The sequence below is a fragment of the Cydia splendana genome, chromosome 27 (assembly GCF_910591565.1).
Source record: "Cydia splendana chromosome 27, ilCydSple1.2, whole genome shotgun sequence".
NCBI lineage: Eukaryota > Metazoa > Arthropoda > Insecta > Lepidoptera > Tortricidae > Cydia > Cydia splendana.
In genome coordinates, this window is record NC_085986.1 from 2,625,861 (window position 1) to 2,651,867 (window position 26,007).

General features: G+C 39.7%; 1 protein-coding gene across 1 annotated transcript in view; it reads left to right on the forward strand.

The window, feature by feature from the left end:
- Positions 1-298: 298 nt before the first annotated feature.
- LOC134803816 (43 kDa receptor-associated protein of the synapse homolog) overlaps positions 299-26,007 on the forward strand; it is a 30,694-nt gene continuing 4,985 nt past the window's right edge. The window contains exons 1-12 of the mRNA XM_063776652.1: positions 299-425; positions 6,226-6,314; positions 7,283-7,398; positions 11,154-11,233; positions 13,742-13,899; positions 14,746-14,897; positions 15,786-15,908; positions 17,277-17,460; positions 18,438-18,638; positions 19,257-19,366; positions 20,133-20,313; positions 24,656-24,846. Coding sequence (XP_063632722.1) covers positions 7,361-7,398; positions 11,154-11,233; positions 13,742-13,899; positions 14,746-14,897; positions 15,786-15,908; positions 17,277-17,460; positions 18,438-18,638; positions 19,257-19,366; positions 20,133-20,313; positions 24,656-24,846 — 1,418 coding nt within the window. The 5' untranslated portion in view covers positions 299-425; positions 6,226-6,314; positions 7,283-7,360. The remainder of the gene's footprint in view (positions 426-6,225; positions 6,315-7,282; positions 7,399-11,153; positions 11,234-13,741; positions 13,900-14,745; positions 14,898-15,785; positions 15,909-17,276; positions 17,461-18,437; positions 18,639-19,256; positions 19,367-20,132; positions 20,314-24,655; positions 24,847-26,007) is intronic.

Here is a 26,007-nt window from a genome sequence, read left to right on the forward strand (position 1 = left end):
AAAAAATTGCTGTCTTATTCTTTTTGAATTTTAATTTCATGTTATGTTACCAATGACTTTTAAGTACCCCATCTTTTTAAATTGTTTTTTGTATCAAATTATTCATTAAATATATTTTAAATAATGTAAAAAAATATATAACATACAAAAATTTAACTAAAATAATACCACACAAAAATTAAAACACAAATAAAAATATATTTCCTTAACATGTCTACTCCACCCATTTCCCTATCCCTCAGCATAACACATCCCTTGAATTGGGGTGTGATCCGAGTCCTCCGCGGCACAAACCTCGAAACGGCCCCACAACCAAACCAGCTAAAAACAAATCATTTGACAACTAAAAACAAAAAAAAACAAGTGACAAACGTGAAAAAAAAGAAATGTGTGCAGTTGGTTTCCTTAATGGATTTTTCTTTCGCGTAAGTAACGATTTTCTTTTTTTTGCTATCTATACTCGATTGATAACGTCAAATAATACATTTAACGTTTTTTTTACATAGCAATGAATATAATTATCTGATTAAATTATGCTTGAGCACATCATTGATCAGATTATTTTCGGAGACGAAACTCTAACCTATTTTTAGATGTCTACTGACATTTTACGTAAAAATGGCTTCTAAAAATAATACCTATAACAAAAACGAATTTTATTTTAAGATTACTATAACTACAGATAATATTACATAGATCAGGCCTCACAAAACTATATACTAGCATTTTTTTTCTATTTAAAAATATTAATAAACGCGCTGCAGAAAATAAATAAAAAAGAGTATTTAAAAAAATACTTGCGTAGATTTCTTAGATTTAAAAAGTATTAAGGTTTGACCCAATTTAATGACATTTACCTAGTAGACGTATATCGTGACCTAGGTCATTCAGGACGGGACAGATACAAAATAGTTTAAACACTAATGTGCTCGCAGGTTATGTCATAGATTCTTAGAAGTGCAAGTGTTATTTATACGTCATAATTCCATAGAAGTGTGACGTTTTAAAGTAACACTTGCACTGCGTGTGCTATCAAAATCGTTGCAGACTTATCTCGGTCGGACTCTAGGAAATAAAAAAGATACGTATATGTCATTTTAAATAGGTGAAAATAAGTGCTGAATGTTTATTTTCTAAATCCCTATAATGGGAGTATGTAGACATTTTCTAAATATAGTAAATTAATTTTATGCATTTATCCATCAATGTAATTATTTGTTAAATAATTTAAAATATCTAACGGTTTATATAAGACTTTAGTCAAAAGATGCAATGTTCTTTGCGTTTTTACTCATTTTATTTTCATTATATTAAAATTAAATTAATTTTGATATTTAGGGTGCGTTATTTCGCGTTTTCAATACTATTACAATGTTATTTTTAGGGACTTTTGGAAAATTTCAATCGAGATTTAATCGAAAATATATTCGATTAATATTCAGATTAATTCAATTTCAATAGTATGTTAGGTCGACTAAATTAATCGCGATTATAATTTGACGATTAACTTTTTTATTCGATTAATTATTAGTCGAATAAAAAGTAAATCGATTAAGGCCCATCTCTGCATATACATATATGCATATACTTAAGACTCCGAACCTTGTGGAATCCATTTTATATAAACTACTTACGTAGACGTATTTTATTTCATATAAATAAAAAAGTAATTATTTTAATGTATTATCCACGTAAAACATTGCCAAAATTAAAGTACCTAAACTAATCACAACATACTGAAGTGTTCGGCGTTCAGGGGTTATAATGATAACACAAGAGTGGAGTAAATACTGAATATATTGAGAGAAAGCGCTGGCCTTATATACCTACTAAGGTTTTAACAGGCTTAATTAACAGTGACCACCCAATGTGAAAGAAATTTGAAACTTTTTATACTGCGCTTAATAAATTGGGAATATTACGCGAAACTCTGCGTAGGGGGCGCTACTACCACTATCCGTCACAATCTGGGGGTCTACCGCGAAACCATAAAATCTAAATTTCGTTATCTAACCTATCTATAACTCTTGCTCATTCGAGCGATAAAGAGGCAGATAACTAAATTTCGATTTTCGCGTTTCCCGGTAGGCCCTTGTTAACAAACCGCCTTGATGCATCAATGTCATATTTTATTGTCTGTGAAAACTTGTCAAAAAACAGTTTAAGGCACCGTGTGTATAAGTTACTCTATGATTTACTAGAGGAGCTAGTGCTGCACTCTGGCGGCAGAACATTGCAGTAATACCCCCCCCCCCCCCCCTATTGAATGAGAATTGCAATCGCGATCCAGCGTGGGAACACTGCCTGCGTGTTGGGCACCCTCCTGAGGGACCAAATTTTGATAGGTATTTTTAATTTGTTATTTTAATTGTAGTTAGTTTTAGTTTTATATTCCTGTTTAAGTCGTTTAATAAATTGATTTGACTAGCATTTACTACATTTAGTACTCTCCGTGTTGTAATGTTTTGGAATCGATCCAACGACTATGATTTTAAAGAAAATACTCCACTTTATAATAAAATGATGAGGATAGTTTTAGTAATTTAAGCTCTATTTAAATAACATTATGATATAAATTAGATTGCCTGAACAGTTAGGTGTGTCATTTAATTCTAGAATTACTATGAGGAATTCGAATGTAGCTGTAATTTATAGTTTACTAGAACATTGATGTAAATACATTTATTTTGATATTATTTTATGCAATTGATGTGTCATGTATCACTATATTTTTGTCATTCATGTTATAGTTTTATTATTTAAAAAAACCGGACAAGTGCGAGGCGGACTCGCTTACCGAGGGTTCCGTACTTTTTAGTATTTGTTGTTATAGCGGCAACAGAAATACATCATGTGTGAAAATTTCAACTGTCTAGCTATCACGGTTAATGCGGACAGCGGAGTCTTATTAATATTAGGGTCCCGTATTTACCCTTTGGGTACGGAACCCTAAAAGATAACATTGTAATAGTATAGATTTAAGCAATGTAGCAAAAAAATAATATGATGACAGCTCACATCCTCTAGCCGCTCAGAGACCTATAAAAAGGACTTCCATTCCATTCTAATTTGAATCTTTTTTTTTTTTTAATTGTATTAAATATTTATTAGTGCATACAAACTTAATACCTAGAAACAAAATAATACCATACCTAAAACATAATAAACTAACTAACCTAAAAACTAAATCTAAAAATAAATAAAACTAATCTAAAAATAAATAATTACAAACTATCCTGCGGAATGGTGCCGTAGATGCTGGCAGCATTTCCCCGCTGTATCGCAATACTTATTCTTTGTACGAGGAAGCTGCCAGCTCTACGATCATCAGTGGCGTCTGCTATCCTTTTGGATAAATCCTTAAATAGCGTAGACGCGTTCGGACCCCACGGGCCAAGGGTCTCGACACCGAAAGGTACGAAATCGTATTCGGGGCCGAGACCCATATATTTGGCCTTTTTAATTTTTCGGCTGCCTCTGCCGCCGCGCCGGCTTTTGCAGTAGTGCCGTGGAGATGAGACGGGGCTAGGGTGTCCACACAGGTGGCGTCCCACACCAGCACCCGCCCCATCTTCCACGGAACTAGTGACATTCCGTCCGGTCTCTTACCATCATCTCTTACAATACCAGGAGGCTCGAGAAGAGCTGGTACGTTGACGCTGGCAAGAGACCGGCGGAGAATATCGTTAAGCGCGGCGTGTCTAGAGAAGCGGCCGGCGCTCCTTTGGCAGGAGAGCCCGTGGTGTCCGAGGGTATCGACGTCAATGCCGCAGGGGCACCTATGTGGAGCACAGACCCGGACGCCGAGTCGCAGGCAGGCCGCAACGCGCAGTGTGCGGCTCCAGGAAAGTGCCGGTATGCACCGACGGGAAGGCGTACAGCCAGGCGCCGGACTCCCTGGAACCGGCTGCTAGCAGTCTGGCACGTGCAGAACCTGTGCTGCGGCTTAAAAGACAGTCATAAATAATTTTGCATTGTATGTCGTCCCAAGCCCTTTGCGAATTTAGATTTTCGGGAAAATCCTTACCCGGGCAGGCGATGGACCAGGCGTTTTTAGACTCCGTTAAGACAGTAATCTCATAGTTTGGAGGACAGGCCCTCAGGATTTTTCCTATGAGAGTTGCTGAACTATGAACGGAAGATAAAAACGCCGGTGTAGACACACTTGAAATTTTGCGGATCCCTAACCCACCGTGGCGAATGGGAAGGGATGCTTGGGCCCAGGACTCTTCGCTAAACTGCAAGTTCAAAATAGATTCCAAATTAGTTTTTATCAAGTCGTCCAGAGGAATTTGAATTTTGTAAAAGGGCAGCAGCGAAGTACATACATTAATTTTGGTACGAAAAGGCAGAAGTCGAGAAGACGACTTTCATAAGTTTGAAATTTAGAGGTAGTAAATTTGAATCTTTAATTTGCAAACAAATCTAAATTGCAATTGTCTTGGCAAGTTTTGATGTCTGGGCGGCTATATAGAAGCTAATATATACTATATAAGTATATACTATAGTTTGTCAAAGAACTGTCTCATTTCAAACACAGACAGAGATAATCATACTGTAGCACCCAAAATAAAAGAATGAGTACCTGTAGTTTTTTTGTTCTTATTTTATGACAAATTTGGTTTGACCAACTATATTTCAAATGCGTATATCCAGCCCGTAACTTTCAGTTCTTTTTTTTTTCAGTTTCGTGTCAAGCGTGAGACGTAAAAATTAGACATAAGAAAAAAGATAATTCAGTAAATTTTCGACAGTTAAAAATCAAATAAACTAGAAAAATGTATTTTAGCTTTATTTAATATGCGTTTGTTAGTTTTATTTAGAAGCATTTAATTTTTAAGGTTTAATTCAGTATATAAGTCCCACGCAGGCGAAGTTAGCGAAAAATTTTAGTACCCTCATAAATAACATGGTCTAATAAAACATGGTCCTCTATTCCCAGAGTGACACAGGCCTACGTCACAATAACATGGCCGCTATATATAGCGCTATCGCATATTATCATATAGCGCTGTCGCATGATGACGTAGGCTTGTGTCAGTTAGGTGACCTAGAAAAGACGGGAATAGAGTACCAGGCGGAGTATATTATTATACCATGATAAATAATATATAAGTAAAATTCAGCATTGTGAATGATGCCATTACGGAACACGGCTGAAACAGGCTGAAACAAGCCCTGATGAGCGATAATTAACTTTACAGTTTGCTCTGAATAAATGGACTGTTCAGCTGAATGCATAATATCGTGCTCGGAGGCCGTTTGTGGGTATTTTCGACTTTTTAATATCATGACCACTTATAGCAGAGAGAAATAAAGTTTTTATATACGCACGATAGCGTGATGTTTTTGAAAGGGTTTAAAAAATATGGTGTTGTATTTTGTTGAGGTTTATGGGCTTTTTAAATAAAGGAATTAACTTACGAGCCCATCAACGTGCACACTAGCGCCATTGCTAAATAATAGTGTTTATTTAAATTTAACGAAAGATATTTAAAAAAGGGGGCCGCTACGTACTGTATTTTGTATTTAAGTATACCTTTTGAATACATCAAACTAGTTTTTGTTGCTGGATTCGTCGATCTATGAACTCACAACAAAAACGGCCGTTTTAACATTGGACGCATAGATTGACGAATCCAGCAACATAAAAACTAGTTTGATGTATTCAAAAGGTACTTTAAATACAAAATACTGTACGTAGCGCCCCCCTTTTTTAATATCTTTCGTTAAATTTAAATTAATGATGATTTCGTGTACCGTAAAACGGGGTGAGTAGGTTTCGCGGGGAGAGGTGGGTTATGAATGGGGAGAGAAGGTTTGAGAGGGTGAGAAGAGATTTTAAGGCTACTGCTACAAAAATAATGTATTCCAATTTAAAATGGAGCTATAGTAATACGCATAATAAAAAAAAATCGATCCAACAATCTTCCAAAATCACCTTTGTATGAAAACCCCTCTCACCCCAAATACGAGGCACTACGGGGTGAGGTGGGTTTTCCTCTTTATCGTCAAAGTTATGAAATGGAACTACCCAAAATAAAATAAAAACTAAAATACAAACGTCCGGAACACTTATTATATTCAGTTTTCATATTTACATATAATGTTATCGAGGTTTGAATTTCAGTTTTGACCCTACTCAGCCCATTTTACGGTAATCTCACTTCTGTTCTATTACCTTAAATTTTTTCATAAGTAACTTATTTTATTTTATTTTTTCAGGTAATGCCGTAAAGACGAAGTGATGGTTGCCGTTTTTGATACAAAATGGATCAGGTGCTGAGGTGTGCCGCCTGCGGTGTCTGAATCAGGTTTATTTAAATTATAAATAAATATCTGGGGTCAATCTTACACAGATCAATCTAGCCCCAAACTAAGAAAAGCTTGTGCTATGGGTACTACTAGGCTTAGAGCATTTAATAACTGGAGTCGCCTTTAAGAGCTGACCCCTCTGCCGAAAACCTTGCACAATTGTGCAAACTTTTATATGGACTGACGTTTATCTGACATGGCTATTTGTACGTTACGTACAAATAGCCATACATTTGACGTGCCCCTCCCCCGCAGAAATGGGCAGACTGTTTTGTACAGAAAATGACAGACGAGGAGCCTCCAGTGACTAAATGCTCTAAGGCACTAGGCGACGATATACATACATACTTATATAGAGAGTGTTCGGAAAAAGAAGAGTTGGGCTCCATACATTCCACGACTCCTCTCTTTCCGCACAGACTCTATATGTATAAAATACATACTTACAGATACATAGATAACATCCGTAAAGTAGCTAACACACTATCGCACCGCACCAAGGTCATTGTGGGACGCACCCATAAGTAAGAGGGAGAAAGCGATATCTCTTTCTCCCTCTTACTTATGGGTGCGTCCCACAATGACCTTGGTGCGGTGCGATAGTGTGTTAGCTACTTAACCCCGGAACAAATATTCGTGATAAACACACAAATTAAATGCCCTGACTGGGATTCAAACCCAGGACCTCCTGCTTGTTAGGCAGGGTCACTACCGACTAGGTAGGAGGCCGTTATCAAAAAAATAGGTACTTAACCATCCTCCTAAGGCCCAGCCATACAAATGAAAAACCCATAATTTGCCACAGAAATTTGAACCTTTAGTGCATGGAATAGAGTTGATTTTGGTTTTGTTTGAAAATTGAACGAAACAAAACAAATGCGTCTCTGTTCCAATTGAATATGATTTAAATTTCATCGAACTGAATATAATAGATAAGTACTAATAAAGTATATCTCTTTTTCTCTAGTGTTCGTGCGCGGTGTGCGAGCGAGAGCGCAGGATGCACCCGACGTCCAGGTGACGCTGTCGGCTCCACCCGAGGAACATGTCATGGGATTCTATAGAGTCGCGAGACTTCCTCGGGTAAGCTAATGTGAACCTTATTGGAATGTGGTAAAGTTGAAAATCGTAGTGTCGTTAATGTTTGTGTCAGTTTGGTGTTTAGATTACATACGAGATGGCGCTGTTTTGTGACTTCCTCGGGTAAGCTAATGTAAACCTTATCGGAAAGTGACAAAGTTGAAAATCGTGGTGTCGTTAATGTTTGTCTAAGTTGGTGTTAAGATTACATACGAGATGGCGCTGTTTTGTGCGAGTTAATTTTCAGAATTACACTATCAAGGTTTTTTGAAAGAGTGATTTTTTGCTCTGGCTCTTGTTATGGAGAGAAAAGTACATAGAGTGCTCACTCCATACATCAGTTTTGGTAACAAAACGACTATTATTTTCGTAGTCGACATCTAGCATCGAGTAGCGGAATTATCAGTACTGCTATGTAAACAGCATTGGAGCTATAGAAGCTCCAATGCTGTTTACATATAAGTAAGAGTTGTAGATCATAAAATTTGAGACGAGTTAGGCATGAATCATGTTTTCATGGGATCAGCCGTTTTCAAGATATAGGGCACAGAAAGCGCAGTGATCAGACATACTTACTATTAGCTGGTTTTATAGTGCACGACACCTTGCATTTTGTGACTATGCCCTGAAACTTGGCACAGTTGATTCTTAGCTGGTCTTGAGTAGATTCAGACCGGGATACATCGAGAGCCACGGCACATTTAGTGGGGGGAGGGGAGCAAGTTCGACGCTGCCGCGCTTCAATTGAAGCATCATTTCTCTAAAGCTATACATATTAGGGCATGTGATATATCATTTTCGGATAAATTAAGGATGGGGAATCTATTTTTAGAACAAAAACAATGCACTTTCTAACAAAAAAAATGAATAAAGTAGAAAAGACTAAAAAACGTAGTTTTGTTTCTTAATAAAACAAAATGCACGTGCACCATCCCACTAACCCGAGGTGAACCGGCTAAACCTGGAGTTACCTACCATGGTTACCAGTACAATTTGATACTGGGTTAACGGTTTAAATGCTGTGCCATAAATATCTGTTTACTAAGAGAGACCGGCAGATAGAACACATCCCACCGAGCAAAGCTGTTGTATATCAGCATCTACCCTGTCCGTCTACTTGGGGTTGCACGAAGGTCAACAACAACTGGGAGCCTACATGGACGGACTTGCCTGTAGCTGCAGAAGCAGGTCTAGAAAATGTCAGGTGCAAATGCAGAAAACAGTACCGCGGCTAGTGCAATCGTAAAAACAGGCAGGCAGCTTAAATATCTCTTGTCTGTGCAGATCTTGTAATATATAAAATAAATAATAAATGGATGTTTTCTATGTATATAAGTATTTGTATATATGTGTATATTATATATATCGTCGTCTAGTACCCACAACACAAGCCTTATTGAACTTACTGTGGGACTAGGCCGATCTGTGTAAAATTGTCCTATAATATTTATTTATTTATTTTATTTATTTAATGTACATTGCGTTGTTTCATTTAAAGTACTAAGCGCCACTTGCACCATCCCACTAACCCAGGGTTAACTGGCTAAACCTGGAGTTACCTACCATGGTTACCAGTACATTTTGACACTGGGTTAACGGTTTAACCTAACCGGAGACCTAAAACAATAAAATATATTCACCTTTCGTGTGTTTAAAACAGTACCTACCTAAACCCTAACTTCACGGACGATCGTGCATTGAGATCACCTGACCCACGCTTAATATTATTTTTTATCTCCCATGTATCAACAGATTAATGTAATTAACTATATTTGTTTTTAAACTAAATAAATGTAGCTTTACGACTGTTTTTTATTTTGAGATTTCTGTTATATAAAACAAAAAAATGGTAATTATAAAAGAAACAAAAATACGTTTTTAGTTTTTTCTACTTTATTCATATTTTTGTTAGAAAGTGCATTGGTTTTGTTCTAAAAATAGATTCCCCATCCTTAATTTATTTGAAAATGATATATCACATGATGCCCTAATATGTATAGCTTTAGAGAAATGATCCTTCAATTGAAGCGCGGCAGCGTCGAACTTCCCCCCTCCCCCCCACTAAATGTGCCGTGGCTCTCGATGGCTCCCAGTCTGAATCTACTCAAGACCAGCTAAGAATCAACTGTGAAAAGTTTCTTCAAAATGCAAGTTGTCGTGCACTATCAAACTAGCTAATAGTACGTATGTCTGATCACTGCGCTTTCTGTGCCCTATATCTTGAAAACGGCTGATCCCATGAAAAATGTTAAATAGGTATTTACTTGTATAACCTATACCTAATATAATTTTTACCTACATATAAATAACATTGGAGCTATAGAAATGTTGATATTCGCGAACTTGTATAACCTATACCAGATACCTAATATAATTTTTACCTACATATAAATAACATTGGAGCTATAGAAATGTTGATATTCGCGAAAAACCGATTTTTATGACCCTTGACCTTGAATAACTTCTGACGCGCACACGATATATGCGTTGACTTTTAACCCTTGGGACGCCTAGTGCCATATCCGTACCAGTCCTGTCAACTGCCGGAGGGTCTTCAATTTTTGTACCCGTCAACTGCCTAGTCCCAGATCTGTACAAAGTGTCTCAACTGCCTTGTGCCTTATCAGTCACCAAATTTATTGTATTATATTTTTACAATTTTGAGATCTAAACACTTACAAATAGAGTTTTATATCATTTACACAATAGCACTTTTTTTTTATCGCGGCAGTTGACGGGTACAAAAATTGAAGACCCTCCGGCAGTTGAGGGGGATGGGACGGATCCGGCACTAGGCATCTGACGGGTACAAGTACGTTTGTCGGTTCGGCGTTCCAGGGGTTAAGAGAACCTTTAATACGTCATAACGAAGGTGTATACGAATTTCCAGCTTATTATCTCTCATTCCGAGGTGAAACCCTTAATTTAACTGTTCTATTATAGAACGAAAAGTTATGCATTAAAAATATAATAATTCCATGTGTATAAGTATAATTTAGTTAATTATATTTTGAAATAAGCACGTAGCCTCTGACCACCCTCATTTTATACAAATTTTGGAGTAATAAGTTTTTGGCAAAATTTCATTTTTGGTACAAGTTTTTATCGCCGACTGTACTTTTTTTTCCACAGGCAACTAATACTCATCGAGACAATTCTAAAAACCCTAAACACAATTAGGTTTCGTTGTTTTATCACAGAGTTTCTATGGCCACCTCCGGTCTCCATCATCAGATCAGCTCGATGACACCATAATATTGCATTGTCACCCGACTTACGTATGTATGCAAAATTTCAGCTCAATCGGAAACCGGGAAGTGGATCAAATTTAACTTGCAAGATTTGATTACACACAGACAGACAGACAGACAACGGTCAGGTGAAACTAAATAAAAGCTTGTAAAAATGCATACGTATTCTAGCCTAGACCGAAGTAAGTCTGCAACGATTTTAATAGCACACGAAGTGCAAGTGTTATTTCATAATTTCATAAAAGTTTGTCGTTTAAAATAACACCTGCACTGCGTGTGCTATCAAAATCGTTGCAGATTTATCTCGGTCTGACTCTAGCGGCCTCTAATGATGTAGTTTTGTATGTATGTATGACTGTATGTATAAACTCTTTATTGTACAAAACACAAAATATAATTTTATGGCGCAGGATAGGCAGTACAAATGCGAACTTATCACTTTAAGGGATTTCTTCCAGTTAACCTTTGAGTAGATGATGAGTTTTATAATTTATTTATTAATTTCAGCGGGGTACCAGCCCACCAGCTGTCGGCAACGCGGCTGCTGAGCTCCCCGGACCCCTCACATCACCTCGATGAGCCGCCAGGTAACATCTTATCCTAGCATACCCTACCATACTCCTGCGAGCATGGTATATTAATGAACATTTTTAGGGTTCCGTACCCAAAGGGTAAAAACGGGACCCTCGGTGGGCGAGTCCGTTTTTTATTCGGAGCCATCTTATGGTAATTTAGTATTTCCAAGACGTTAAAAAAACGTTCAGAAGCTTTTTCTTTTTACATATTACTACTTACGTAGTAAAACTTAAAAAAAATACTTTATATTATGTCGTGTCCATACTTGAGTATCAGGAACAAAAAAGACTACCTATTATTAAATATATTTGTACATTATATATAATTTTTAGGTACATTTATAAATTTCTTGGTGTGCGATCATTAGTTTTCTTCAGAAACATCATATTAATTTTATTACTTACATAATATGTGACGTTCCACGGAAAATGGTATCTTATGGCGGTGGGAATTAGTATTTGAGCGTCGTTAATAGCGTAAGCGCCAACCGCCATAAAGGTACCTTTACCAGTGGAACATCACATATATTTAGTAAAAAACAAGACCTGAAGACTGGATGGATACCATATATATGTACACTCAGCAAAATGTACGTTTCTTAGCCAAATTATCACCCTAAAGGGTGCTCAAAAGATATAACAATTGCCAAAAAACATTTTTTTTTTAATTTTGCTGAGTGTAATAACTTAAAAAAGTAATCTTCTCATACATCAGTTTGAATCATCGCTTGTCTGTCTGCATGTCTGATATGTCTGTTAACTTCAAGGCTTGCCAGATTTGCCCGATCAGACAGGTAAGAAACTATTACATACATTATACTATAGTACATTATACTAATATCGGCTATCCAATGATTGCCCTCCTCAATCTTATTATATTTATTTAAATTTTGATTCAAGCAACAAAATCCATATTTTACACAAAAACATTCATATAAAATGTTTTACTAACATAAAGTATATATTAAAGTTAATAAATTTAAAAACTTTTAAGCGACGGAATCGTCTGGTCTTTAACCTTACTAAAACAAGAAGGTTTGCTTTAAGACAGAAGATCTTTACATGATTTTTCTGATTTTGTTATTGATTTTCTGCATGTACCTGATGTAAGTTCAATGTGGCTAATTCAGTCATAGAGACTATTCCGACCACGAGCGTATATTTCTTTTATTTTCATCGTAGGAAAAAAACCATTTGCTTTTGATTGCTGAAACTAAAAGCAATCGCAACTTTGTCGACGAAATTATCAATGTTGTTCGTTGTTCGAGAATAGCCACTATGACGGAATTAGCCACATTGACCTGTGTAATTGTAATTTACAAACATTTATTTATGTAGACTTTATGTCCACTGAATATTGAGTCTAAAACTGTATTAAGACCTGTTTGTAAACTTTGTAACGTATTCTGGCAAATAAACATTTATATTTCTATTACCCCCCTTCCACTCACAAAAGTGTAAGGAGTAGGGGAAAAAATCATATATGTACATTTATAGTTTATATATAAAAGCTATGAAAAGTGCCTGCTGGATCGGACAATATGTACCTATGTATTTAGGGTACAACGTAATACTTTATTTTTATAATATGTTTCTGCCTGCATTTCTTCTCCCATACTAATACTTGCTAATAGGGTTTGCACGACGGATCCGAAATGTATAGGAAGATCCGCAGATCCGGATCCAGATCCGGATAATTTCATACATTTCGGATCCGGATTGCAAACCCTACTTGCAGTACTTGCTTAACTAGTAAGTAATCATTGTTTCTTGAATGTTTCTAATATAGTGTCATTCATTAGTTCATTCTTATTTTAAATTAACCCTATCATGTGCATTTATAGTCCTCGAATTGCACTGACTATTAAGGGTTCTCTAAATGTAATTAAGTAATTAGGTTCCTTATTAATAATGATGAGATTCGGAAAAAGTAGCAACTACCAAGTACCAAAAGACTGGTAAATATATCTTTTACAGTACATATGGTGCTACTTTACTGCCCTAGGTCGGGATTAAGGGCAATACGTGCCTATGTCAAAAATTTAAAGGGCCATATATGTACTGTAAAATGTTGTACAGTCACCTGCAATAATATGTTACACAACGAAGGCCGCAAAAATATCTGACACCATCTTATTTGTTAAGCTATAAGAGCGTGTCACATGTTTTTGCGGCCTTCGAAGAGTAACATATTATTGCAGGTGACTGTACAATACACGTGCGAAAAGGTAATTCGCAACTCGTGTCGTGTTTCAATTTATCGCCACTCGTTGCGAATTTCCTACTTTTCGCACTTGTATCGTTATGTACTATTTCATACTTGTATCGTAATGTACTATTACTTCAAGCACCGCAATTTCGTACCTAATTCTAAAACCATATAAATATATTTGCACAAACCCCTAGTTTGATCACCACTTCCAAACATACATTCTCATACAATTAAAAAAAAAAACAGTCTATCAAACTACTTGCAGCGCCATCTATCAAATCACGTCCTAACTAACATCCATTTCATAGAGCTACACTCATTCGCTGAGGACTGCGGGGAGCGGAATGGAGCGCTGCGCTGGGGCTCCCGTTTCGGTCCCGCGCACCGCCCCCCTGCTACTGCGGGGCTGCTTGACTGCTTCCGAGGGTGCCGTATGCGCATCGATCAATACCTCGCTAGGAGGAAGGTGAGGTCAATGAACTCACTGAACTCTCAGGTGCAACTAAATACATCTGACCTAACGGTGACAAAGAGTAAGTATACCAAGAAGTAGATTGTTACAATTTAGCACGCTGAGTTTCTTGTTTCACGACCGTGCATTGCCCCCCTGCTACCGCAGGGCTACTTGACTGCTTCAGAGGGTGGCGTATGCGCATCGATCAATACCTCGCTAGGAGGAAGGTGAGGTCACTGTGCTGTTAGGTGCAACTAACTACATCTAACCTAACGGTGACAAAGAGTAAGTATACCAAGAAGTAGATTGTTACAATTTAGCGCGCTAGGGTTCCCGTTACGGTCCCGCGCATTGCCCCCCCTGCTATCGCAGGGCTACTTGACTGCTTCAGAGGGTGCCGTATGCGCATCGATCAATACCTAGCGCTGAGGAAGGTGAGGTCACTGTGCTCTTAGGTGCAACTAACTACATCTAACCTAACGGTGACAAAGAGTAAGTATACCAAGAAGTAAATTGTTACAATTTAGCGCGCTGGGGTTCCCGTTACGGTACCGCGCACCGCACCGCCCTCCTGCTACCGAGGGGCTATTCGACTGCTTCCAAGGATCCCGTATGTGCTTCGACCAATACCTCACTAGGAGGTTTAGGAGGAAGGTGAGGTCAATGAACTATCAGCTGTGACTAAACATATCTAACCTAACGGTGACAAAAGGTACCAATACCAAGAACTCCCTGAGTGCATTAGCAAACCGATTAATTTTAATAGATACTTATACTTACTGTATAAATCCAGCAGCATTTATTATCTAAGTATTATTGATCTATGATACTGAAATTAAAATATAGAATTTCGTTTAGATCGAGCGTGGCGTGCGCCTGTACGGGCAGAATGAGCAGCAACTGGCAGTGAAAGTGTGGCTATCGGCGCTTAAAGGGGTCCGGCACAGGAGTGACCGCTTTGCTCTGCTTGGCCACCTATACCAGGCGTACAATGACTTTGGAAAGTACAGGTAAGGTTCAGTTTATAGTCCACTTATGAGGTAGAATGAGCATAGCAGTGAAAGTGTGGCTATCGGCGCTTAAAGGGGTCCGGCACAGGAGTGACCGCTTTGCTCTGCTTGGCCACCTATACCAGGCGTACAATGACTTTGGAAAGTACAGGTAAGGTTCAGTTTATAGTCCACTTATGAGGTAGAATGAGCATAGCAGTGAAAGTGTGGCTATCGGCGCTTAGAGGGGTTCGGCACAGGAGTGACCGCTTCGCTCTGCTTGGCCACTTATACCAGGCGTACAATGACTTCGGAAAGTACAGATAAGGTTGAAGGCCCTATTCGACGAGCGACGTTTGACGTATCATGTTGATCTCCCGTTGATGTGGGAAAAATCATAAGTTCTCGAATACGTACAATGTCAAAATTTGACGTTAGCAATCCACAGTTTTACTTTACTCTTTGGTTAGGTGACAACCAAACCAAACCGAACCATCCCGAGTTCAGAGTTGTTTTGGTTGTACCAAATGATATTATCCACAGGTGATCGAATCAACACTTGTTAGAATCGACATGCAATAAAATCAACTGTTGATTTGACGTGGATGCGAAATCTGACAGTTGCACATGTCGAATTTGGCCCAAAAGTGTAGTTGCCGGCGCTTAAGGTGATGTTCTGATGTTAACTACAGCTTCAGTACTGTAGCAGCGTCGTTGTTGCTGCTGCTGTATCATTCGATCTCCTTGATAAAACGAGTGGCGGAATTAACATCATAATCGCGGCAGTAATATTTTCGAATGCAAGGAATCGACAAGGTTCATGAACCATAGGCGTGGTGTTCAAAGGGTCATCTCCTTGTTTGTAACCATGGTGTATTTGAGGATATTAAACATTTTTACTTTTTACAGGGAATCCCTGGAATTTGCAAACCGCCAGCTCGGGATATCAGAGGAGCTGGACTCCGCACCGATGCGCGCTGAAGCTTACCTCAATCTGGCCAGGGCACATCAGACCTTGGGTGGACTGGACAGGTATCATATTACGATAACATTTTCTCACCTCAGTCGGGCTGGTATGATATATGAAGGAGAGAATCACATGGGTCAAACAGATCACTGTGTTATGTCTTTCCTGTAGACATACACAAGAGTTAAGGGCTATAAAGGTTAATTTTCTTATTTAACCCTTAGGGGTCATCCATTAATTACGTCACACGAATTTCTAGGATTTTTTACCCCTCCCCGCCTCCTTGTCACACTTGGTCACATTTGGCAAACCCCTCCCCCCTGGTGTGACGTCACATTTCTTCAACGAAATCGGCAAATATTTATTTAATATTTTATCAAAATATTTTTGACAAAATAAATATTAGTAATTTTATAACCCAAAACTGATTAAGAAATAAAATTAAACGAATAAAAACGATTATCGTTTCAAAACCTTGTTATTTAAATGATAATTAGCGTATAAAATAATTTAAATACATTTTCGGTTACTGATGAAAGTGATGAAGTTAAAGTGACGTCACAAAGTTTATGACTCCCCCCTCCCCCTTGTCACAACATGTCACTTTTTCTTGACCCCCTCCCTCCCCCTAAACGTGTGATGTAATTAATGGATGACCCCTTATCCACGTGAAAAGGTCCTCCTTTTATTTAGAGAACTATGATAAAATCATTGCTTACATGCCCACAAGCTGTTAACTATTGCCCACAGGAGAGAAAAATGTACTGTTCGCGATAACACACTAGTTTTCTCTCCTGTGGGCAATAGTTAACAGCTTGTGGGCATGTAAGTAATGATTTTATCATAGTTCTTTAAATAAAAGGAGGACCTTTTCACGTGGATAAGGGTTAAATAAGAAAATTAACCTTTATAGCCCTTAACTCTTGTGTATGTCTACAGGAAAGACATAACACAGTGATCTGTTTGACCCACCATGTCAAACTCTCCTCGAGTTTGCTCAATCTTTAAAATGAAGGTTTGCAATACATCGGTACTGCATGATTTGGATCTAAGTTGTACTGAAGATCAGTCCGAATCCGTCCAGTCCGACTGATGATTGAAATCGGAAAATTAGTATCAGGATCTGAAAATTGGAATACCATCGAGCTCATCTAAGAATGGAGCCAGACGATGCATAGTGGAACTCTTTTTGACAGAAGCAGGCGTGGCTCACTCCGCGATTTAGTCACGTCGCTACAAGTACGTGCTGCCCACACCAATTTTGGTGTCTAGCAGTAGTAGTTGCCGCGCACGGCTACGGAACGGACGCCTGCTCGCGCTTGCGCCAATTTGCGGTCATATCTGTCGTAATAGACGCGTTTTGTTAGAGAGTGAACCATCTGTACCTAGTACTATTATTTATTCTGTGACAGAATCCCAAATTAAATTTCCAGAGCTCTATCATATGCCCGCCATGCGCTGTACAACGACTGCGGGGGAGGTTCCACCGCTGGCTGCGTCCATCTTACGGTCGCAGCCGTCAGTTTGGAACTCGGCGCCTTCTCCAAGGCCATGGATGGCTTCCAGAAGGCACTGGGGGTTGCTCAGGCCCAGGGCGACAATACGTTACTATTACAGGTTAGAATTTAAACGGCATAATATTGCATGCACTGTACAAGGAGGTTCCACCGCTGACTGCGACCATCTTACTGTGGCAGCCGTCAGTTAGGAGCTGGGCGCCTTTTCCAAGGCCGTGGATGGCTTCCAGAAGGCACTGGGGGTTGCCCAGGCGCAGGGCGACAATGCTTTACTATTACAGGTTAGAGTTTAGACGGCTTCATATTGCATGTACACTCATGTACTGTACAAGGAGGTTCCACCGCTGGCTGCGTTTCACTGTAGCAGCCGTCTGTTTGGAACTCGGCGCCTTCTCCAAGGCCATGGATGGCTTTCAGAAGGCACTTGGAGTTTTTTAATGGAATAAATAACCAGACTGAACCAAATGAACTGGACCATACTTAGTTATAGGGATCGACCGTGCGCGTTGGAGGGTCTGCCATCTTGTGGCCTGAATCAAACATGTAGATACATTGCCAAAGCAAGTGCTGACTTCGACCGTTCTCGCACGTTTTCTTGTGTATATAGGGTTGCCAGATCAAAAGGCGCTATTATCGGGAAACAATATAAATTTTTGGGACTTAAGTAGGGAAAAAAAAACATTCAATTTAAAGTAAGTGTATTAAAAACAACGATATTTTACATTATTGGCACTACGTTCGTCGCTCGCTCGACGACAGTCCGGGGCTTGAAATTATTGTTTTATAACGTGAAGCTGTTTTTCGGGACAATTTTCACTTTGTCGGGAATCGGGAACACATGCTAAAAATCGCGAGAATCCCGCCAAATCCCGACCATCTGGCAACCCTATGTGTATATGAGGTTCTGCCATATTGTGGGCACACACAAATTTTGGTGGCTAGCCATAAGCCGCGCGTGGAGCTGTCGCCACCTAGCGGCCATATCTGTCCTGATCGTAACAGACGCGTTTTGTTAGAGAGTGAGTCTTCTATACGTACTATTATTTATTCTGTGGTTCTACTAATATGTATTTCCAGGTGTACGTCGGTCTGTCCGAGCTCTGGCGTCGTCTGCGCGACGCGGAGCGCGCGGTGGCGTGCGCGGCGCGCGCGTGCGACCTGGGCCGCGGCCCGCGCGCCGCCGACCTCAACACGAGACACCACAGAATAGCGCTGCTGCAGATGGCGGCCGCTTTACGGGCAAGAGGGGAGCTTGGAGATGCTCATGATTATTGTAACGTGAGTTATAGACAAATAGACAATGTCAATAACCAAGATAGTTAATACAGGGGTGGAAACAAAAAAATCCTTATCTCATGAATCTCATGATAACACCAATGTTATGAATAGCCAATCAGTAATTACTAGATTTGTAAAGGTTTTCGGTATTTTTGTTCACGATTGTTTCTCCCATATTTAAAGGACGACTCACGTTAGACCGGACCGTGTTCGGGCCGGAGCTTCCAGCGCTTATTTTTCTATGACATGACAGGCGATCACGTGATGCTTTCCATAGAAAACTATGCACCGGTAGCCCCGGCTCGGACACGGCCCGGTCTAACGTGAGTCATCCTTTACGGTTCCTAATTACAAGTTATTGTCGAAAACCAATAAATTCTCTATCAATCAACCAACCATCCAACCATCCGGTGCGCAAAAGAAACAGACAACAGTGTTTGGTATGGTATTATTACTGGTTCTTAGTATGTATAAATTAGGTATACCTACATATTTTTTTCGTAGCAAGTGGAAATCGTTGGTCTCTGCCTTCCCCCGGGAAATAGGCTTGATTATATGTATGTATGTATGTATGTACATATTTTTTTACATTAGTTAATGCATTGAAAACATCCACAGGAGGCGCTAAGGCTGGCGGCGGTGGCGGGAGACCAAGGTAGCTACGCACGAGCCGTGCGCATAGCCGGGGATGTCTACAGACGGAAATGCGATATTGGGAAAGCTCTAAGGTATTTAATTAACATATATTAGAATGTATAGAAACTGGATATAATCGCGTTTGCACACGGTGTATGCGGGGATCACGCACACTTCTTTTCTACTTGTGCCAGCCACATTACGTGGCTGTAGCTTGGTGGCAAAGAACTTACGCGATCTGCGTGGCTAAAGCAAGGAACTATAACATAGACAATTTATTTATTTATTGATTAAATAAGTAACACAGCATTACAGTATAAAACCAAGGCAGTAGGCACTGTGAAACTACAAAATTAAAGACAAGACAAAGAAAAACAATACCTGGTCTACACATAAAAATGAAATTAACTAAACATTAGTATTGGGCGACGACGACGACGTAACATAATATAATATAGATATACTATTTGTTTTGCACTTTTGTTGCGTCTTTCATTGCCAACATTAGGTATGTCACTCATATCCGGTTCGAAGGACCACATTATTTTCTGATTGACACGCCGTTGGCATATCGACAATTTAACAGACCATCCTCTATCTGTCTTGCTGGGATATTTGTCAAGGTTTTTCCCAAGCCAACGCTGCCTTTAACTTAACGACGTATCATAGCTTTGACAACAACTTCTAACTCCGTAAAGCCGACTTGCACCACTCCATCAACCCAGGGTTAACCGGTTAAACTGTTAACCCAGTGTCAAATTGTACTGGTAACCATGATAAGTCCAGGTTTAACCGGTTAACCCCGGGCCAGCGGAATGGCGCAAGTGGCCCTAAGTGTCTTTTTTTTAACTTTCCCAGGCACTACGAAGTAGCAATGGGTGCTGGTCAAGCCCTAGGAGACCGTCTAGCTCAAATGGAAGCTATGGACGGTGCAGCGCGCTGTCTGGAAGCTCTTCGCAAGCAGGGCCGCATCTGCAACTGCCGGCCGCTTGAGTTCAACACTAGGCTGCTGGAGGTAGCGACATCTGTTGGGGCTAAGGTGAGGCATTGTTATGTAATAAATAGATATATCAACTTGTATATAGCTCAAATGGAAGCTATGGACGGCGCAGCGCGCTGTCTGGAAGCTCTTCGCAAGCAGGGCCGCATCTGCAACTGCCGGCCGCTTGAGTTCAACACTAGGCTGCTGGAGGTAGCGACATCTGTTGGGGCTAAGGTGAGGCATTGTTATGTAATAAATAGATATATCAACTTGTATATAGCTCAAATGGAAGCTATGGACGGCGCAGCGCGCTGTCTGGAAGCTCTTCGCAAGCAGGGCCGCATCTGCAACTGCCGGCCGCTTGAGTTCAACACTAGGCTGCTGGAGGTAGCCACGTCTGTTGGAGCTAAGGTAAGGCATTGTTATGTAATACATATATCAACTTGTATATAGCTCTAATTGGAAGCCATGGACGGCGCAGCGCGCTGTCTGGAAGCTCTTCGGAAGCAGGGCCGCATCTGCAACTGCCGCCCGCTTGAGTTCAACACTAGGCTGCTGGAGGTAGCGACATCTGTTGGGGCTAAGGTGAGGCATTGTTATGTAATAGATATATCAACTTGTATATAGCTCTAATTGGAAGCTATGACGGCGCAGCGCGCTGTCTGGAAGCTCTTCGGAAGCAGGGCCGCATGCATTTGTAACTGTCGCCCGCTTGAGTTCAACACTAGGCTGCTGGAGGTAGCCACGTCTGTTGGGGCTAAGGTAAGGCATTGTTATGTAATAAATAGATATAAGTCATAAGTCATAAGTTATTTATTAGTAAAACCAATTTCACCCAATTTATTTCAACCAATATATCAACTTGTATATAGCTCTAATGGAAGCCATGCATCCGCAGCGCGCTTCGGAAGCGGCGGCGGCGCACCATCTAGCAGCGGGAAGGCCCTGAGATCTCGTGTCTTCAACTTTGCCTGTCATTATAACTCTCTCTAGCCAGTGGTAGGCAAAGTACGGCTAGCTGATGACTAGATATATCAGTGTACGGCGGTTAAGACGATAGGTAGGCACAATGCCCTTGAGCGTCTGGGCGGAGCTAAGCGCTCTGTACCCGCACCACCCGTTTACCCCGCTCACTGCGATCGTATGTGAATTTTGTATCGCTGCACCTTCACGAGGTTCAAAGAATAAGATACAGCCCAGAGGCGTAAATTATATTTCACGGTTAATACGACTCGAGTCTCGCTTAATACGCCAAATAAAATTATATTATTACTTATTATATATATTACTTACCCATCCCGTTACGCACCGTGCACGTTTGTGTAATTGACATAACCGTCGTATTGGTAGAGTGTCATTCTATGAAACTTGCTAACTATGTAAATCAAACTTGATGAATGAATGAATTTACTAGTAACTTTTGTTTACATAGTTAGCAAGTTCCATAGAATGATACTCTATGCAATACGCCGTTAGCCAACATTTTTTAATGTGTTTATTACCTACCTTAAGTTTTTTGTTATGTCTAATATCTAAAATTATCTTTTATCGGATCCTTATCGGCGTAAGAATGCGACGCCATCGCCATCTGTTTGACCGTTATGGAGCACGGAGTGCAAGCTATCGCTCCCATATTTATTTGCAGTCAGTTACTCCACGATTTTCTAGCTGAGCCTATCGCGGTAGCTTTGAAAGAGGAGGTTATGTCGCTCCGTGATTTCTTTGTACCTAGTACCTACTGCTACTGTTTACGCTTGTGCTCGGCCCAAGTGCAGCCAAAAGGCTAATAAAAAATCAAAACTACCGGATTTAACGCAAACGCGAAATGTATAAAATTACTGTATAATTTGTTGTGGCGTAATTACACTAAATCAATAACGCATGGACGTTTCAGTGTTTAAAGTATTATCAGTATTAAAGTAGTATCAGATGACCGCTTCCCATCAGGCGGCTCATTTGCTGACTATCAGATAAAAAAAAGCGGCCAAGTGCGAGTCGGACTCGCCCATGAAGGGTTCCGTAGCAGCAAGTAACATAATAAAATTGCGGTTTACGATTTATGACGTACCTATTAAAAAAAAAACTACTTACTAGATCTCGTTCAAACCAATTTTCGGTGGAAGTTTGCATGGTAATGTACATCATATATTTTTTTTCGGTTTAATCATTCTCTTATTTTAGAAGTTACAGGGGGGGGACACGTTTTACCACTTTGGAAGTGTCTCTCGCGCAAACTATTCAGTTTAGAAAAAAAAATATATTAGAAACCTCAATATCATTTTTGAAGACCTATCCCTTAGATACCCCACACGTATGGGTTTGATGAAAAAAAAATTTTTGAGTTTCAGTTCTAAGTATGGGGAACCCCCAAAATGTATTGTTTTTTTTTTCCTATTTTTGTGTGAAAATCTTAATGCGGTTCACAGAATACATCTACTTACCAAGTTTCAACAGTATAGTTCTTATAGTTTCGGAAAAAAGTGGCTGTGACATACGGACGGACAGACAGACATACAGACATGACGAATCCATAAGGGTTCCGTTTTTTTGCCATTTGGCTACGGAACGGAACCCTAAAAACATTTCTCGAAAGAAGATATTTAATATTTATAATATTTAACATGGCCATATCCCTATTAGGTATATGCCTGCCGAGTATGATATTAAACACACAGCAAAGAAATTATATTTTATGAACGTAAGGCCGGTAAATGTTATGTATGTATACTTACTTTTCTCAAAAAATGCGTGGAAATATTATTATAAAAGTTCAAATAAGGACGGGACGTAATGACAATATTTCCACGCATGTTTGAAAAAACTTAATTTACTTAATAAACTAACATCATTTTAATAGGTAACAATCCTAAAAATGTAATGGTTTCTGAATCAAACTACATATCGACGCTTATCATGAACAGTGGTACAACTAAAAATGAAATGCTATTGCATTTAATATTCTATCTTTTACAGGTAAGATTTAAAGTCGAATGGCATTTCATTTTGTTTTGTGTCACTATTCATGATAAGCAACGATATATAGTTTACCTATACCTACAACATAAGTTGCCAATGTTGATCAACTACATAATTATAATTGTTTAGGAATCGAACTTTATTAAAAACGTTAAATTGTAATGTCAATATGTCGGCGCATGTTCGAAAACGTTTTTAATTATAAATTTCAAATGAAGCTTTCTCAAACATAAGTGGAAATATTGTAATTAGGTTTGTAATAATAGGCTGCGAAAGACCGTGTTGCGCGCGCTAAAGCGCGTCACAACCAAATCAACTTTCTGCAGTTATTTAATCTTTGGCCACAATAACTCCAATTTTATTGCACTTGGGCTCAGCACAAGCATGCAGAATACAAGGAAGGCACGGAGCGACGAGCGACACAGCCTCCTCGTCTCAAAGCTAGCACACGACTGCCGGCCACGCCACGCCTTTTTCGAGCTACATACGCACGAAATATTGAAAAATATTCGATTTCTTAAAAAAAAATTGATTAAATAACATTATTCTACGTTGCATTTGTAGTGTCGGTTAAAACATTTATTTTAGTTTAAAAATAACTTTAATCGAATAAACCGTCTAGTAGAAATAGGCAAAGTAACTCGCAAAACGGCCTCTCGTAATGTTCCTTTTTTCGAAAAATTATAAGTCACAGGAAAAAAGTCAAACGTTACAAATGTTGTACATAAAACGTAGATTCATATATATTTTATGCATAGTTTTTTGTTGAACCGTTAAGAAGATATATACTCTAGAATGTAAGAGTTTACGGCCAAAAACGGCGCGTAGCGCCTTAAAAGTGGTTGGCACGTTAGCTACGCATAAAACGCCGGTCGTCAATGATATGCCAGGATAAAATACTCGCTTCGGACACCTCTCACGTCGCTCCGCGGAGTCTGGAGCAGTGGTGGGCAAACTTTCTTCATGGGGGGCCAGAAATTTAAGAGGAGGGCCAAAATTGCAGCTAAATCGTATTTTGATTTACAATTATCGTGGGCCAATGATTATAATACTAACTATTTCATAGGACCGGCGGCGGGCCGGATAAGAAGACACATCTTATCTCATATTCATAAATAAATATTGATTTCCAGATTTTATATTGCCTAAAGGAAAAAAAATTAAAAATTTACGCTTCCGGCAGGACTTGCACCCGCAACTTCCGAAATCCGTGCGTTTACTCTAACCAATTGAGTTACGGAAGTCTACCAGAAACTCGCGAATCTTTCCATTCCTTCCCTTATGTATACACGCCTTTGGGGTGGCGTATAGCCTCATCTACCGAAAGACGATTACATCTTTTTAACGGCACTGGAGTCTCAAGTTGCATTGAGAATTCAACAGTAACAATGTGCTAAACGTACTACACGTTTTTGATTTCCAGATGCTGGTCCGCCGTGTCCGCCTCCGCCTCTCCGAGATCTATACCGCCCTGGGCGACAACAACGCAGCGGCGCGTCTCAAGCGCGCGGCGGCCGCGTGGGTGGCCCCGGCGTGCGCTAGATGTAGGGAACCTCTAGCAACACAGCCGGAGCCGCTAGCTTCACTGCCGTGCGCGCATATAGTACACCAGGCGTAAGTAGCTTACCCGAGAACACCCATTTAATACTAGTAAGTAGGATAAATAAGTTCTACATAGCGCTGGGCGACAAGCAGCAGCGCGTCTCAAGCGCGCGGCGGCCGCGTGGGTGGCCCCGGCGTGCGCTCGGTGTAGAGAACCGTTAGCGACACAACCAGAGCCGCTAGCTTCACTGCCGTGCGCGCATATAGTACATCAAGCGTAAGTAGTTTACCTGAGAACACCCATTTAATATTAGTAGGATAAATAAGTGTTACACAGCCCTGGGCGACAACAACGCAGCGGCGCGTCTCAAGCGCGCGGCGGCCGCGTGGGTGGCCCCGCCGTGCGCTCGGTGTAGAGAACCGTTAGCGACACAGCCAGAGTCGCTAGCTTCACTGCCGTGCGCGCATATAGTACATCAAGCGTAAGTAGCTTACCCGAGAACACCCATTTAATACTAGTTGGATAAATAAGTTCTACACAGCGCTGGGCGACAACATCGCAACAGAACAGCGCGTCTTTAAAAAATAGTTTTGATCATTAAATAAAAATCCCTCTTAGTCGCTCTTAGCTGAAAAGCCGTAGAGGTGAAAAAAAGCTTGGTATGTGTAGTCTCAGCTTTTAAGGGGCCGGTATATGACGTTTTCGATTTAGACCTCACTTTGTAACCATAATTTGTTCAATAAGTGTTTAATAATTGCATTAAATTACACGTAAATTTGTTCACGAAGAAACCGTGTACCGACTCTTTGTGCCATTATATTTTTAATTTGCTGTTATTCTCTACAAATCGACACTAAAAGTATCAAAAAATCAAAATATGGAGTTCCGTTTGAGACAGAAGCAAAACAATTTTGTCTTTGACAGTAATTGAATTATTGTATGATTCTGAAAGCTAGATAATTCAGCTACCAATTTATTATCGATTTATATTTTTACTCACAAAGACAACACAGAAATTCAATCTCAAATGTAAACTTTCGAACAATTTCCATACATTGACGACATCACTCAAAATTCTTCTTCAAGTCAGATGCCCGTTGGGGCTACACCGGAGCACATGTGTACTTCTTCAAATGAAAATGACAGCTCGATTTTCTTGCTTTTGACAATTATATTGACATTAAATCATATACGCACACGAGAAAGTATACCAGTAGATAAATTGTATTTCA